We start from the raw sequence: 17,166 nt of genomic DNA on the forward strand, positions 1-17,166 counted from the left end.
TTTTTGTTTGCATTTAAAGTGTAACCTTGGCAATAAAAAAAGATTTTTTTTTACCATGTTGTCCATGTTTATATAACGTGCATGGAACAACATGCAAGAACACAGGGGGCAAAGTTGGACAAAGATGTGCTTTTAGTCTATCTTTGGAGCACCTAACCAAATTTTGTCTTTTACCAGTTGCTTATAAATTCTCCGTCACATCTGTCCTTGACCTCATAATGTTTTTCCTCAAGGTCAAGGAAAAGTGTTCATGAAAAGACACATGATTTTTTTTTTTTACAATTCCACCACAGCCCACAACTTAAAGTGAAGGAGGTCTTAAGATGAGTCAAAATCAAAGAGCACCTTCAAATTGCAAATTCAGCACCCCTGTTCAAACACACACACACACACACTCACACAAGCATAACCTCACCCCACAGAGACATGAAGATGGCGAAGAAGACGGTGGCAGGGTTGTCAAAGAGGTGTGAAGCTCTGGCGGTGCCGCAGGCGGTGCTGAGCTGCCAGAAGTCGCAGGCTCCGTCACACAGAGGACACATGGTGAAATTGAGACGCTCATCACACATCTCCAAACTGAGGGGGGAAGACATCAAAAGTTAAGTCACAGAGCACCTGGATCTGACAGCATTAACCCCATGGTGTTTCACAATTGAAGATAATACACTGAATTTAAGCCACCTGCACTTAAAAAAAATCAAATAAAGACAAGTTCTGCATCCGTCTGTGGATTCAGTCCCAGTAAAAAGACCCAGAGTAACAGTTAACCATTAGAAATGAATGGAACTTTTAACACATAACCACAATACAAGCCTCTCTGCTTTGACCTGACTCATAGTCAGTGTAGGCTGAATTATCAACCTTTTGCTTCATGACACACTCACACACACACACACACACACACACACACACACACACACACACACACACACATGCACACACTGCCAGCACTGCCTTCTGTGTTCCTCCCACACAGCGCTGTCTAAAGCCAGATACTGCAGGTATCTGGGCAATCCCTGTCTGCTGTGTGTGTGTGTGTGTGTGTGTGTGTGTGTGTGTAAGGGCACGTGTGCATACATTTATACTGTGGTAGGAAGAGATCCAAATCCTCTGCATCCTTCTAATGTTGTCCATAATGTCCATCATGCTGTTGTTTTTGCTTAAAATCAGGGAAAGTGTCGCAACTCTCCTAACGGTTTCACAGTCATTTGGAGCTTCTTCACAGACTAGTGTTAGCACTGTGGCAGCCAAACATTTGTTCTTATTTCACTAAACACAGTAGCAAAAAATGTCATTTCTCAAATGGGTTTAATCCTTTTTTTGCACCTTAATTGAGCTGAAAAGTGTTTCTTTTTACAATATGTTCTTTCTCAAATAAAGCTGCAGTGCACTTTTTGGTACCTGGGTATATTAGTATCCACTGTTGCCACCCCGTAGCCAAACACGATGATCCCCACTATGGAGGCTGGTATCAGCAGCTGAGTGTAAACACCGAGCCATGCGAAGTACAGACCGATCTTCTCCCCGAAATACTTCCTGTGAGGTCAGAGGTCAAGGATTAGGAGGTGAAAGTGGCAGAGCCGGTCATGGTCATGGCAGAACAGACTGTGTAGAATTAAGCAGCACGCAACTCGGGTGTGGGAATCCTCATGCTGTGTTTGTTACAAGAATAGATTAAGCATGTTAAGGTTTAATTCATTCATTCTCTCAATGTTTACGCTGAGTTCACAAAGCACCACCTTTTTTTAAGATTTGTGTACTAGCTCTGCTTACCATGCCACGACTGACAGAAGTAAGCCCCAAGCATGAACTTAACTTCAACCTTGAAGGGACAATTCACCCCCAAATCAAAAATATATTTTGCTCTACCTAAAGTGCTACTTATCAATCTAGATCATTTTGATATATTGCCAAACGTTGGAGATATCGGCCATAGAGACGTCTGCCTTCTCTCCAATGTAAAGAAACTGATTAGATGGCACTCAGCTTGCAGTGCTCGAAATGCCAAAAAACTACACATGAGAAACTAGCAGAAATATCTCTTTCCCAAAATCATGACCCAGTTACTCAAGATAATCCAAAGACCTTGTTGTGAGCAGTTTCATGTAGCATCTACTTTCTTTCTACTGAGCTATACCCAAAAACCATGTTCCTTGAGTCTTCCAGAAGTCAATCTCTTAACAGTTGAGTTATGAGTTTCACTGGAGCCACAGCAGCAAATGTCAGCCGCGACACAACACAACTCCACTGTGATGGCAAATGTCCAATAGACAAGTAATCACAATAAACTGTCACCATCAGCCACTGCCTTCTCTCTCTCGGCATCTACGATAACCACAAAGCTATAGCCAATCTGCTGCAAATGTGCAGACTTAATATTTTTCTCCAGACATATCAGTTAACGGTAGTCCATGCATTATTAACTGCATTTAAAAAGGCTGAAAGATTGGGAAAGGAGACATGCATGTCCTCCACACACACACACACACACACACACACACACACACACACACACACACACACACACAAAATACTGTCCACAATCTGGACAGTATGTTAGATTTTTCTGTATGTCCGAAACTTTAATATGACACCAATAGTATGTGAGTTGTATAGTATTTCCGCTGAAATATTACTGTGCGCAAACAGTAGAAGTATGTTTGTTGTTTATTTCATTTTATTAAGTTTGCTTATTTTTATCTCTTATGCTAACTGGCGAGGTCGTCAAACCAAAATTGTTCATTTGGGATAAAAAAAGTTCTCTGAATCTGAATCTGGACACTATGCCAGCATGAATATGACACATCTCACAATATCCCAATATCTCACAATGCAATGCAGTAGATGACAATGTTCATAACAGAAATTCTCAGACAGCAACCAAGGCAGCTCTGAACCATCACTGAGTAATAAATACCTCTAGTGAATTTCTTGGTCATGAGTCAGCTGCCTGATGTGCATATTTGGGAAACACTATATGAAGAATTGTGGGTAGGGGTACCATTATAGATAGATGACATATTTTATTAATAATTAGCTTTGTTATGGCTACAACATGATTGTTTGAGGTTTTTCTAAGTCATGCTAGTGGCATGTCACCAGGGATGTTGGTCGCTCTATCCTCCATTTTGACACTCACTGATATGTCTTAAACAATTTTGGGATGGCATGCCATGTGATTGGTACACACCTAACATTATGTTTGCTTAACTTTAGTGAGTTAGCAGGTTGGTGTTCGCTTTTAGCTAATTTAATCTGGCAATGAAGACGCCTGCAAGATGCACAACAGGTTCACATTTTCTAACAGCCAAAGTACTCCCACAGACGTGAAAGAAAAAAAAAAACCAGAACCAAAAAATTCATCATGCTTTCTGTCAGGTATTGCAGATGCCAGTGGAGCTGAGGATGGCAGGGGTTGGCAGGGGTTACCATGGTTACGCGTCTCCAGCTGGCAAGGAGGCTATCTGGAAGTGAGGTGGTGATTACAGCTCATTGGTCCAAAAAGACACACACTACTGGTTATGTACACAAAAGTATGTGGGACAATAGTACACATGTTGTGTATTTAGTGCAGTGTGTGATTTCATATGTAGGATATAAATACACTGAAAGTTAATGTTTGGGCTGGAAATACTGAATCCTGAAAGAGGGAATTCAGTTGACAGCCAGTATGGAGGAGAGGTTTCATTATTGTAATACTCCCCTGGAATTATGGGTGTAGTGTAAAAACACTGGGCTTCACGCAAGACACGATATACAATATATATGCCTCTTATTTTTGTTCGTATTCACTATTTGTTCTCATTTTGTCAGCACCTATGGATTTTTGGGATTCACCAATGTTTTCTTATTTTTGACCTTCTCTGAGGTCAGAGAAAATTTCTGGAGCACTCTGACTGAGATAAGAGAAAAACATCTTGCTTTGCCCAGTGCAAGGAAAAATGAGTTTTATATTTTAAGAACCATTTAAAAATGCATGAATATCATTTAATAAAATGTAGATCATGTGTTAGAGTAAGTGTAATTACTAAATTATTAAATTTCAGGCCTAAAGAAATACTGCTATACTTGGTGCACTGATGGAGCAATTACTGTAATTTCAGTCGTGGTGCAACCCTCTGCTCACCAGTGCAGGAATGTAGCAAGTAAAGTACATTTACACAAGTAAAGTGCAAATCTAAGGATTTTTTATGTTGCTGTTTATATAAGGACTTGTTGCTTTGCCTTTTACTTATTTAGTTTCATTAGATCTATTACAACATTTTTGCAAGTGTACCTTTACTACTAATACTTTAATACTTTTCCCTGAAATAACATTTACTTCATTTAAGTTCATTTAACAGTAGGCAGAAGTTCTTCTTATAACCTTTTTTGGCATTATGTCTCCAGTCTTGGCTATATGTCAGTCTTTTATGCTAAGGTGTCTTATGATCAAGTGGGATTCATCACTGAGCACAGCTGGGTAAGAGTAAATTTGGAGGGTTAAGAAAGTTTGGTGCATTAAGTGTTGACTTCTCTTTTATTTTCTCTTACCAGAAAATGAGGAAAAATATAAGAGAAATCGTAAAGAATGTTGCTGCATGTGACACTATGACTTTAAAACATCTGAGAAGTTGGGGCTATCATAGTTGTGCCATGATGCAAAGAATCGCTGATTATAATCAGCGAGTTCAAGCAATCTGGAGATTTCAAATGTCAAATCCTGCCAAATAACAAGTCTGTTAGTAAACTACAATATCCATAATGCATTGCAACATCTGTATAGTTGTAGTGTGTCTTTCTCTTAACAGATCAGAGAAGTCTAGCAGTTATCTTGAGTTGCAAATTAAATGAAACGAAAACATTCAGGCGTAAAAAAAAGGTGAGTTACTGATGTAATCTCTACATTGCAGTGCTGCGGTCACATTACCTGACAAGATCGATGGGCTGGTACTTGTAAAAGGCCGAGTATCTGGCCCACTCGTCGTGCAGAATCTGGCAAACAGACAGGAAAGAGTCAATGTGGGTGTATGTTATCAGGCTGGATGTTTACTAGTTTGCAGCAAGTTGAAAATCAACAAACAGTCCTCAGAGGCAGAGCTGATCTGGAGGCAAAAATAATCTGATTAGCTGAGCTAAAACACACTGGAGGAAATCAAAGAGCTGCAGCTTGAGTCACATTAAGCCAAAGCCAAGTGAAAGAGGTTTAAGGAGAAGGAAGACGATCATAATACGACACTCTAGATGCTGAAGTAATATTACAATAAATGACCTGGTTAAAAAGTCCAAAACATGAATGCAATGATGATTTCTGAATGGAAAAGAAGAAGCTGATATTTATACATTCCATTCATTTTTTGTTTGCTGCTGTTGTTTTTTTTACTAACGCACGCTCCAAAAATAGTTTGTTTTGCTCGTTCCTTTGAAATTCAAGTCAGTCAATGAGTTTTATTTTCTGCCTTGAGCGCAGCTCTGCTTCTGAGGAATGTTTACTGAACTTAAACTCCAATCTGTGACAGTGTTACACAGATGGGAAGGAGGAACAATCTGAAAAGAGAAAATAGAAGAAAGATAGGAGATGAAGATAACATTTGTGAAACTTGCAGCACCGGTAAAAGTTCTTGTGCAGTAGACTTTTAGATGACATATATCTTTTTTCTTCCTAAACGGCCGCAGCACTCAATCACATTAGCGAGGTTACTTTCTGAAGAGGTAGAGCAGTGGTAGCCTTTTTGTTGTTTTTCATTAGCAGACAAATGGAGAGGAGTGGGAGGAGAAGCAGAGGAAAGACAGGAGAGAAGAGGAAAAAAGAGTGAAATGAGGAGTCAGTCTACCTGTCTATCGTTCCTCTCCTCAAGGTGTTCAATGACCTTATAGTCACCCTAAGGAGTGACAAGAGAGGGAGAAAAACATGAGTGCACGCAGGCTTACAAACGCATAAAAACTGAGAATAGACAGCACGTAGAAGTCACTCACTCTCTTACTCACATACTAACTTAAACATTTAGGAATACACACATTAACAAAGTCACACAACAAAAACAACAGCAAGTAATCGAACACAGACTGCCCGAAAACACAGACAGTAATTTAAGCGTGTATAGAGCAGCATATTTTCACATCTAACTGGGTGAACACAAGATTTATCTGAACCAATCCAGAGTTGATCTTTGTGAAAACAGTGGTGAGATGAACCAAGCTTTTTTTTGTGAGTCTTATTTTGTTCCTGTCAACTTTTAAAGGAAGTGTGTTTTCCGATGATAAAATGACTGCTTATGTAAATAGAGTGTGATGAGTTTGAATATAGCGAGACAGCAAAGATAGTGGGCTGTTTCGGGTTAAACAAAACTGATCTTCTTAAAGTCTCTCAGGGCGCTTTCACACCAGGATAGTCCAGGGGACTCGGTTCGATTGGGCGGGGAATGCCGAAAAATTTCACACCTTCATTTGGTTTGGTTCACTTTCACACTTTCACAAGCATGAGGAAGAAGAAAACCTGGCTCATTGATTGGCCAGGACCAAAAATGGAAATCCATCCCCTTCAGCCAGCTTGTTCACCACAAAAACAATGGAGCAACGCTAAATTTATGCAGTCTTGGGGTTTTTGTTTTTACTTTTACTATTGCTTTATCAGATTTGTGCTATTGACTTTATTTTTTGTTCTACCCAAAATGCACTGCGCTCTACGTCACTTCCTCTGTTTGGTTCACTGGATAGTCCGTTTGCATTTCCCACTGTAAGCGAACCACACCAGGGTTCACTTGCAAGCAAACCAAGACCCACGTTTTCAGGCGGACCAGAGTTCACTTGTTTGGTCCACACCAGAGTTCAGATGAGCTTTCACACCTTCCCAAACGAAGCGGACTATCCGAGGTCTCTCTGGTCCGTTCCAAGCAGACCAAACAGCTCTTGTGTGAAGGCGCCCTGAAACTCAAACTGCTATCTCTGTATGTTATCAGACACTTATAATAACAACCTGAACCTACCAGTGGCAAAAACAACAGCGCTCTCTCTCAACACTGAACCAATTAAAAAAAAATGTATTAGTCACCTCGGCACAAAAAAAACTCTCAAATACTGATAGGGGATACCTCACAATAGTGTATCTCACTTACTAACCTTTTTTTTTTTACGGATATTTCATCCTAACATGCTAATGAAGTTGAGAGCACAAACTGTCTCATCACTGTTCCCTGTTTGTTCCAATGTCCTTGTAGATAGCTGCAACATGTGTGTCAGAGACTGTGAATTTGATCTTTTTTTCTGATTTTTGGCCACACAGCTCAACAAACACCACTGTTCCTACCAAGCTGACAAAAATGTAATTCAAAAAGTTTGACAAAAAATTGAGATGACAGAGCTTTGACTTTGGTTTCTTTTTAGAGTGACTTTCTATTCTCTGTAAATGGAATACTGCAGTGAAATAAATTGAAACCGGCCGTCTACTGGGAATCCCAAAGCTCACACTTACATCGTGAAGAGGGAAGGCAGCGTCATACACGCCTTTGGCTATCAATGTGCTGATGCCTGGAAAAAGAGAGAGAGAGCAGAGACATGAGACAACCCCAAGGGAGTATTTAAATGTACTTTAAGATGCTTATCTTCTCCCGCCTTGTCATCTGAATCATCATTAACGTCCCTTTTATATGAATAATTTACTGTATCTACTGGAGAGAAGTCCTGACAGAAAACAACTTTTCTCTTCAGTGATAGTTTGGGCTGATAATTGAGTTTTAAACCAGGAATCCAAGCAGCTGGTGGAGTAATAGTGGCATTAAAGAGCGAGTTTACACCAAATGCGCTCCAAGATGTGGCGTGAAATAAAGTGGTAGCCACTAAAGAAGCACCTTCTGTTATTTATCTCGTATCTAGTGCTGCACACTTCTCTGCTTAGATCTTTTATTGATTCCTGAAGAGCAGTTTTAAATTAATCAGCATGGATTTAAATTCAGATGTTAGTGACATTATGCCTCAAATTCTTCCAATTACATAACAATTCCAAAAGCTAGTTTTCCCGTATGCAGGCTCAAATCCAGCCACCATGTGTATTAGAAAGTGGCCTTTGCACCCCAGCTGTGTCTGCTGTGACATCAGGCCACACTCTGCAGCCTGCACCGCTTTAACTCTGCTTTTCAGTGTCAAGCACACTGGGATTAGGGTTACGTAGGTAACCGCTTTTAGTCTTTGGAAAATTTCATGTGGGAAAGCGCTGGCCTGACCTGTGAATGTCAGGACCGACTGTGACATCAGATGACCTGGCACCGGCAGCTGGCTCTTTCATCAAAGTCATGAATCAATTAATTATCACTGCCTCCAAAGGGGGGACTGGGAAGTATGCAGTGATTAGCTGTGCTATTAATGAAACTCCAGACCAACACACACATACACACAAACGCACATGTACAAATGCATGAATGCACACTCAACCAGCGAGATACAACCACAATTCCCAGAGGCCCCTGCTTCAATCTCTGCCTGACCCAGGAAGTGTGACCCACTTGTAGGAGATGGAGGAAGGCAACAGAGACACGAGGAGTGGGCTCTGTATGTGTGTGTGTGTGTGTGTGTGTGTGTGTGTGTGTGTGTGTGTGTGTGTGTGTGAAAGACCAAATTTATACACCCATACTGAATAGGAAAGAGAAAATAGAGGTTAGAGAGATGCAACTCCCATTTCTCTCCCATCTTCCCCTGCAGCTCCATCAACACCCTCTGGCTTAGACCTTCTGCTGTGATGGGAACGCCAACCAGACATATGGTGGACACTGGGAGCAAAACGGGTGTCTGCTCTTTCTATATGGGACTGATGGGTCTCATACATGCAGAGGCAGCTGTTAACATATATATAAACACTAAGGCAAGAGCTGAGCTAACACGAATGTAGAGTGTGCTGGATTGTCCTGCATTTAGATAATCCCAGAGGAGATATTTTTGTCTCTTACAGACAGCGGTGGACCTATTTTGCAAGCAGTGTGAAGTCTTACTGACACTTATCTTATTTTCTCTCTTTTGTGGCTGTTGCTGCTATCGCCTGCAAAAGCTAGAAATTATTTTCAAGAGACATAAATAACTGACACAACTGCCTCATTTAAAGCACCCGCGTGTAGGAGTTAGGGGGATGTATTGGCAGATATGGAATATAATTACTGTTTTCTTTTATTGATAATCACCTAAAAATAAAAATAATTCTATTTCCCGGGTCTTGGAATGACTTGTTTATATCCACATAGAGAGCATGTCCTTGTCCACAGACCCATGTTTCTACTAACATATTCTCATCCCAATTTGTCACAAATTATTGCTTTGCAGCAGACTTCTGGGTCTACATATTATGCTCTAGGTATCCTTGTGCGTCTGCTGTTTCTGGGATGCCCCTACTGTGATGTCCCTACACCGGGACATCAACAAACACACATGCTGCCACGGATGGCTAAGCTGGTTAATGTGATGGGTTTTTTTTTTTGGTTTTTTTTTAACATCTTACCCTCTCTTGCTTAACAGTCTGTCTCTGACATGCCAAACAGCATTTAAAAAAACATTGATTCAGTGTTTATTACTGGTTTGCATCACCTGGAGACCTCCTGAGCATCTGTATCAGAAAAAAAAGGTCAGCACAAATTGGCAGATACTTGTCACACACAGGCTTAACATCATCAGAGAAACACTAATTTGTAACATGAAACTGATGTACAAATCACCTTGTCTGTTTTTGAGATGAGGAGACTTCTGTGGATAATTCAGCTTCAGGTATAAAAAAAACTCCTGAACAAAAACAGTGAAGGAATTCCAGCTGAGAAAAGGTTCAGGTGGTTGCAAACTGCAATCCTCACCACGACATTCCACTAAATCCCCCTTAATCTTACTCACTGCTCTAAGTTAGCCTAATTGCTAATCACCCCAGCGGATGCTTACAGTCGAAAGTGTTAATAAGCGAAGCTTTCTAGGAACAGCCTGGTTGAAAAAAAGTGTTGCTACAAAGCTCAGACCAAACAAATAAGAGTTAAAAAGATGTCCTCATCCAATTACACAATCACCACACTCCTTGTTTGGGGTCACCAACTGCACTTCACTTCACCTCCCAACTGAACTCCCAGTAGGCATATCAGTATCACCTCCCAGTTCACCTGAAGTCTCTCAAAGTCCAGTCACGTTTGAGAGTTAGAACACAACCTTGAGCTGAAAGCTGACTTCACCCTGCAGCGTCACAGCCAAACATGTTACAAAAGAGTCCCACAGCACCTGATTTTACTTTCTAATCTCACTCTCAAATCCAGACCTACGCTTTACACTTTTCACAATATGCTGCTCAGGGTCCATCGATTTGTTGCTGATTGTCAATGATTAAAATTTTGATCATACCTGGCACTAGGATTTTAAATTACCAGCTAAAGGTTTGATTCCAAGTTTCAAGATTTCAAGTTTCAAGACTCCCCGACCTTATAAGACTGGCATCTTTTGAACTGATGGCCGATAGTGCCAGTGATCAGAATCTAAACACGTCCACTACAAAGGCTTAAAATGCATTTTTATTAAACCAAAACACGTTTTTTTCTAATGTCTTGATTCATGATCTCTTTGGTAGAACTCTGCTCTCTTTAGCTTGTTACCTCCAATTTAAAAAATCAGTTACAGGCCATCACACTTCAATGGGATGAGATGGGATGTGTAGTCAGAGGAGGATTTCAGATTGTGTTGCTGTTACTCCTGCGTTGTTTTGTGCACGTTTGACCAGGAAAGAGCATAACGCAAAAATCACTGACATTTGTGAAATGTTTGAGTGCACGAATATTTGATCTAGATTGTGTTCCACGTATGTGCATTTTGTCAATGACCAAGTCAAAGTGTCCATATCAGTGTAACAGGTGCGTACTTTAAGGCAGGAAAAGGTGCATAAGTTCACACACAAACAAACACACACACACAGTCTGGTCCTTGACCAGTTTGGTATCCTCACCTATGGTTTGACAAGTCCGTACACACACAGTCCGTCTCAGGATCTCGTAAACCTAAAACACATGCAAGAACGTCAAGACTGGAGATTCGAGCTAATACTGATTTGGACAGGTTAAAATCGAAATGAAAACTCACTATTCTGCCTCTCGTGGCGTTGTCGAAGAATGTGTCTTTAGATGTGATGTTGTACCTGAAAGAAACACAGCCAATCAATAAAAATCACATCTTTATACCCTAGTATTTGTAATGTGCCTAGTATCTATAATTGCTTATGAATTTAGCTTTTTAGTTTTTAAGATAATGTGCCAGTTATTCTCATACAAGTTAGAAAGCTCCTGCTTTAAATTTGGCTGAGCTGTGATCTCTCTGCTTATCTGTTTCTTACAGTACAGAAAGGTATGGGGGGGTTGTGTGTGTGTGTGTGTGCGTCTCTCACAGGTGGAGTTTGTCCCTGGAGAAGCAGTGTGTGAGAAATTTGGTGCGTTCGTGGTCCTGGTGTGGTACTTTGGGCTGGAACGGCTGGTTCATTTTCCTCCACACTGTGCTCATACTGGACCCGAAACCGCTTTCCTCTTTAAGTTCATAACTCTGTTAAAACACACGACACAGAGACCACTTTACACACGTTGGTCAAAATATCTTACAGTTCTGAGGAATGTAAACTTTTCAAACACTTAGCGGCAGAGCTGAAATATCAGTGTCTCTGTATGACTGCTGATTGAGATTGATGTGAGGCACTGACACAAACACAAGGGGCCCTTTTTTATCACGGCAGCTTATTTTTCCGAGTCCTCTACAATATCATTTCCTCTCCACTATCATGGAGGATCTCCCATACCATTAAATGCACATTGAGGAGAGAGGAGGCTTCTGTAGGGCCTCAGAGAGAAGACACACAGGTGTATGCTATATGGAGTCTTTAACCCTTTAAACCTGAGCAAATTTGGCTTGATTTCTTTCAAATACATGGGAAGGAAATGAGCAACAAAAGAAGAAATGACCTGAAAACTGGCAAGAAATTAGTAAAAAGTACAAGAACATTACATTAAAATTAGTTTAAAAAAACAAACAAATAAAAAAAACTCATTAAATGAAATAAATAAAAAAACAAAGAAATGATGTAGAAAAAGTGCTTACATTTCTGTAACATCATTTTAAATAAGAAATTATCGGAATTATAATAATAGTCTTTCCCCTTGCTCTTTTCTTTTTTCCCCTCAACATTTTCCTTTTGCTTTTTTGAAAATCAATTTTATTTTTTGCAATTTGTGGAACATTTTCTTACCAAGTTTCTCATTGCCTGTTTTCCCATGTTTTTGAAAGAAATCACACCAATTTGTGCAGGGTTCAAACGTTTGAATACGTGTCAAAAAGGAGCACAAGAAAACTGCTGTAACTCCAGGTTTCAAAGTGTTAATCAAGGGGCATCACATATAAATGCTGCACCTTCACATGTGGCACAGTAACTGACGTCGCTAAAGACCGACACTGTGGAACAAAGGATTTCTCATTTGGCAGCCATAGCTCCCAGCACCTTCATCTGCATCCTTTTCTTGCATCTCTGAGTAAAATCTTCATTGGGAGGAGCTCATACACAAGGATAAGACATGAGTAAGGAGATACATAAAAAGACCCCCTTGTCTGTGTCTACTGACTACTGATAAGATCAGAACAGGTGCTGAGGTCTCACCGTTTTGGTGGGGACTTTAACCTTGAGGAACTCAGCCTCTCGACAGAGTACCGGCCAGGGCGCGTGGAGACGAGTGAAGCTGGGGCCGTGGGTCTTTAACTGAAAAAGAAACAAAACATCACGTAAACAAAACATCACATAAAGAGCTGTTGAACATGAACTGAACGTTCATTTCACTGTTATAAGCTGTCTACATTGTCACTTCTGTGAATTTGGGAGTGCATCGTGTTCAACACGTGTCGTGTAAGGCAAGCGTTTTGTCTGGGAACTGTTTAAGTTATAATGACATTGATTTGCATCGCTTTTAAGCCATGTTTTAGGTGTGTTTTAGGTGTCTTTTTCGGTATGTTTTGAATCAATCAAAATTTACAGCACTTCACAGGAATCCCAGTGCCGACTTGTGTTTTGGAGGGGTAACTGCAGAGCGACAAAGACACACCACCATACGAGTATCAATCGCATAAATGATGGTCAGCTTATGTGTTTATTATTCTGAAGCTATAACTTTACATTCTATTTTTCTATTCGACAGCATTTAAATTCGTCACTTTGATGTTCTAAACTAAGAGACGAAAAGAAACTTGAGGGGATTTTTTTGTGTTACAAGAGACTTTGAAGTTTAGGTCCAGCACTTTGATATGTGTTATATGTAAGTCAAGCACTTTGATGTTAATGTCGTCCGTTTAAAGCTGTCTAGACAGACAGCTTCTCAGACGTGTTTTTTTTACTTGAGCAACTAAGAGTGCAATAAATGTTTTTTCTTGGAAATTGTGTGAGAGAATTGTGATTCACATTTTAGCAAGAATTGTGCAGCCCTAGTGCTAATGGTGCTGTTCAATAAGCATCTTGATATGCCACAACTGTCAGGTGGATCGGTTATCTTGTAAAAGGAGAAACGCTCACTAACACGAAGCTTAACGAATCGGTGAACAATATTTGACAGAAGTTTATCTATTGAGTGAATAAAAAGTCTAAACTTGAACCTGCTGAAAATGAGAGCAAATAGAGTTGCACGTATATTTTGTTTAGTGTATAGTAATTGATAACGTTTGTCTATCAACTGGTCCCTATGCAAAACAAGCTGAGTATTCATGGCCTAGATGCTCGAGAGCTGCAAATGGGTCATATTTGCTTCTTCAAACTGGTTCCCCAACAAGATACAAGATAATCAGTTAGCCAAAGTTTTCTTATTTTTTTATAATGTAAACTTTTATGTTTTGGGAAATATATTACGAGATTGCTTGGCTGAAGCTACCTGCTGGCTTACCAGGCCATCTGTCAGTGCGGCTCTGCAATCCAATATGGTCGGCAGACCTCAGTGAGTGCTGCACTTGCCTCTCAGCTGCTTTTGCCTCAAAACTGGCCTCTGGAGCTGCAACTCAACATCTCAGATTACTCAGTGCTCCACACTCAAAGTTTGACTTCACGCCTGAACCAGGCACAATCAGTCCCTGCCTTCAGCCTGACCCACTGAAACACTTTGGCTGACCAGCTTGGCCAGCAGCTTTACTGGTATTTATAAAAGATAGATGTGCTCCTAAAGCGAAGCCCAGAGCTGTTTTCTTGTTGTTGCAGCCTGTTCTCGACACATTGGATGCTTTTTATGCTCCTATCATCATCCAGATGGAACCCACAAAATGTATTTACTGTATGTTAAAGAAAACCCTGACTCATGTAGCCTGTTCTGCTAATGAATCACGATCCAGTGCCCACACTGTATTTTATATTTAACATTAAGATGCATTAGCAAAATCTGATAATTAGCAGCTTCAAATGCAGAAAAACGTTGAATTATGAATATTAGTGCATTAATAAACCCACTTCTGCTTTGACTAGGGAGAACAGAAATTTAGAAACAAAGCATAAAACAGTTTCTCCAAAATCATGATGGAGCTGGTTTGCTGGTAGAAATGAAAGCGAGCCAGCAGGGGACGACAGCCAGGTAACCTTACCCTCCTCAGACCCTCATCAGCTTCTGACAGAGGAGGGGGGAGTGAAAAGAGAAAGGTAGCATGGCAAATGATAGAAACCTGAAACGATTCCCTTTCTCCTCTCTCGACTCCTACTCTCCTGAGATCTTTCACTCCCCCTCAACCCCCCATCCCCCTCCGCACATATATTACTGTACCTTCTGCCACCCGCTAGACACTGTTTCACTGACTGATTGACTGACTGGCTGACTCAGTGACTGTCACTCTTCCTCCTCTTATATTTCATTATCTTCTCCCTTGCTCACATCCACGCTGTCCTTTGTCCTGCTCAGGGACACAGCGGAGCATAAAGCCACCTGAGCTATTTGTTATGCAGCATACATATGGATATTCAGAAGACAAATGTTTGTAGGTAACTTGTTTTAAATTACACTAAAAGCCATCTTTGAAGAACACAAAACAATTTTAAAATCAACTAAAGAAACTCAATGATGCATGGGAAAAGTAGCCTGATAATCACTCTGAATCGCTGATGTTTCACCTTTATTTGGTCTGATGTTGTGTTCGTGTTAGCTGTATTCTGTCTGAGAGGGATTGTTATTTTTGCCCTAACCAATAAGTATAAGGGCAAAATAAGCCAGACTAATGTATTCGTCCCAAGGATGTTGTTTCAAGTCAACAGGGAAGATGCTTGCATCAAATAGCACCACCGCAGATGTGTGATCAACATGTTTTTTCCACAGCTTCGTTCAGCCAGGAGCGAACGTAGCACTATAGAGACAGAGTGCATTGACTCTCCATCAACTGTATTGCACTATGGTAACTCTGTGTCATAAACATCTGCTAGCCATCAACACAAAGTACCTAAAAGTTGATTTTTGTTGGGATGCACTATTAACATGATAAAGAATCCAAAACTAACTTTTCACAAACCGACAAAAGGAAAAAACGAACTTATAAGCAATAAGATTTGAGACCTCAGCAGAAAGATATGTAAAAACTGGGGTTTCCTGACACTCAGTGTGTCAACGTGCAGCAACTATTTTGCTGATTTGGTCAGATAAACTGTAGAAGTTGACACTATCTACTATCCTAGACAAAGTCATCACATCAACTGCAAGGTAAACTGTAGAAAAATAGTGTTCAAATTACAAGCATTTTGCACGAAGGTGAGCTTGATTGTATTTAATTGAACCTTGCAGTGTCTTGCCAGTAGTGTTGTAGCAAAAGTTGAGACTAATTCAACTGTTTTACCCAAGTCCTCTGCATTAGCATCCTTACTGTGCTGCTGAACTGGCTTCATTCAAATGATGTGTGATTTTTCACTCAAGGTGGTCTGAGTTCTTTAAATGAATCATTAAAAAAAAATATATATATATATATATATATTTATATATATAGATATATATATATATATATCTCAACCATATATTTGAATCATGGTAAATACAACTGCTGAGCTGTATCTCCCACAGGTGGTACTAACGTAGGACTTTTAATTGCAATTTTGGCTGTTCGGAGTCAAACCAAGGCGTGTTGATTTGCATTTCCATTACCAGTTTATGGACCATCCCCGGAGTCATATCAGAGTGCGCCAAACCACCTCCAAACTTTCGACTTTAGATGGGCTTCATCATGTTATCCACGAAGCAAAAAAAATGACACAGTCAGAAGAATGATTCGTATTTCATATGTGTGCAGATAATTTCATTCACTGTGCCAATTCAACTCAATTTAATTCAATTTTATTGTTTGTCCCAGAGGGCAATTTGTGTTGCAGCAAGTGCAAAAACATAAAAGAAAACACATAAAAGCATAAACAATATGACATTGAAACATACAACAGATGACATTAAACTGTGACTTTAAGGTGACTTACACCTTTGCAAATTCAAGCTCCACAGGAGCAGATTAGTAAACGTCCACCATAACTTCATAGGGTCTGTAATAATGTAGTGAGCATCAAATATGACAACATCTCCTAATAACATAAACTATTTCCAGCGTGGTATACATCACCATCAACAGGTCATGACGGCCACAACAATGCAGCATCAGGACCAGTATGAAGGCTGATGCTGCAATATAGCTCATAAATACAATTTGTACTGTTATTGTAACTCTAATACCAACATCATCAACATCATCAACACTACAAATACAATATATACTGTTACTGTCACCAAATCCTCGCCATCAACATCATTAATACTACGAGTACAATATGTACTGTTACTGTTACCCTGTCAGCATCAATTAAAGCCCACCAGCAGCTACCTTTACAGGTGTAATGTAATGTTTTCTTGCATGTTACTCATGTTGCATGAGTTGACCGTGAATCAACCAACACACCTTAAATGACAATATGACAGCTTAAACTATATCATTTGTCTGAACTGGCTCTCTTGCATGGCATACGTTTTAGTGATGATTTGAACTTTAAGCACTTAAAAAATGTATATAATTTTAACCACATTGTGGAAAATGTGAATAATCAATTTCCTCACTTAGAGGACAAGGTGGTGGAGCGTTTTTTGAGTGGCTCTGCCAGCACCCCACCTGTGCTTCTGAGACACTGAAAGCAAGCCGGAGAAGACTGACGACTGGTGTACATTT

General features: G+C 40.1%; 1 protein-coding gene across 2 annotated transcripts in view; it reads right to left on the minus strand.

Moving 5' to 3' along the window:
* ano2b (anoctamin 2b) overlaps positions 1 to 17,166 on the minus strand; it is a 94,052-nt gene that overhangs the window by 52,211 nt on the left and 24,675 nt on the right. For both annotated transcript variants that reach the window (XM_042511446.2, XM_088072666.1), the window contains exons 5-13: positions 12,620 to 12,718; positions 11,366 to 11,517; positions 11,065 to 11,119; positions 10,931 to 10,982; positions 7,451 to 7,506; positions 5,814 to 5,861; positions 4,910 to 4,974; positions 1,402 to 1,536; positions 416 to 576 (exon numbers count right to left, since the gene is read on the minus strand). In XM_042511446.2, the coding sequence (XP_042367380.1) occupies positions 416 to 576; positions 1,402 to 1,536; positions 4,910 to 4,974; positions 5,814 to 5,861; positions 7,451 to 7,506; positions 10,931 to 10,982; positions 11,065 to 11,119; positions 11,366 to 11,517; positions 12,620 to 12,718 (823 nt within the window). The remainder of the gene's footprint in view (positions 1 to 415; positions 577 to 1,401; positions 1,537 to 4,909; positions 4,975 to 5,813; positions 5,862 to 7,450; positions 7,507 to 10,930; positions 10,983 to 11,064; positions 11,120 to 11,365; positions 11,518 to 12,619; positions 12,719 to 17,166) is intronic.

The sequence above is a fragment of the Plectropomus leopardus genome, chromosome 22, assembly GCF_026936395.1.
Source record: "Plectropomus leopardus strain MGB_pleo_1.0 chromosome 22, ASM2693639v1, whole genome shotgun sequence".
Lineage (NCBI taxonomy): Eukaryota > Metazoa > Chordata > Actinopteri > Perciformes > Serranidae > Plectropomus > Plectropomus leopardus.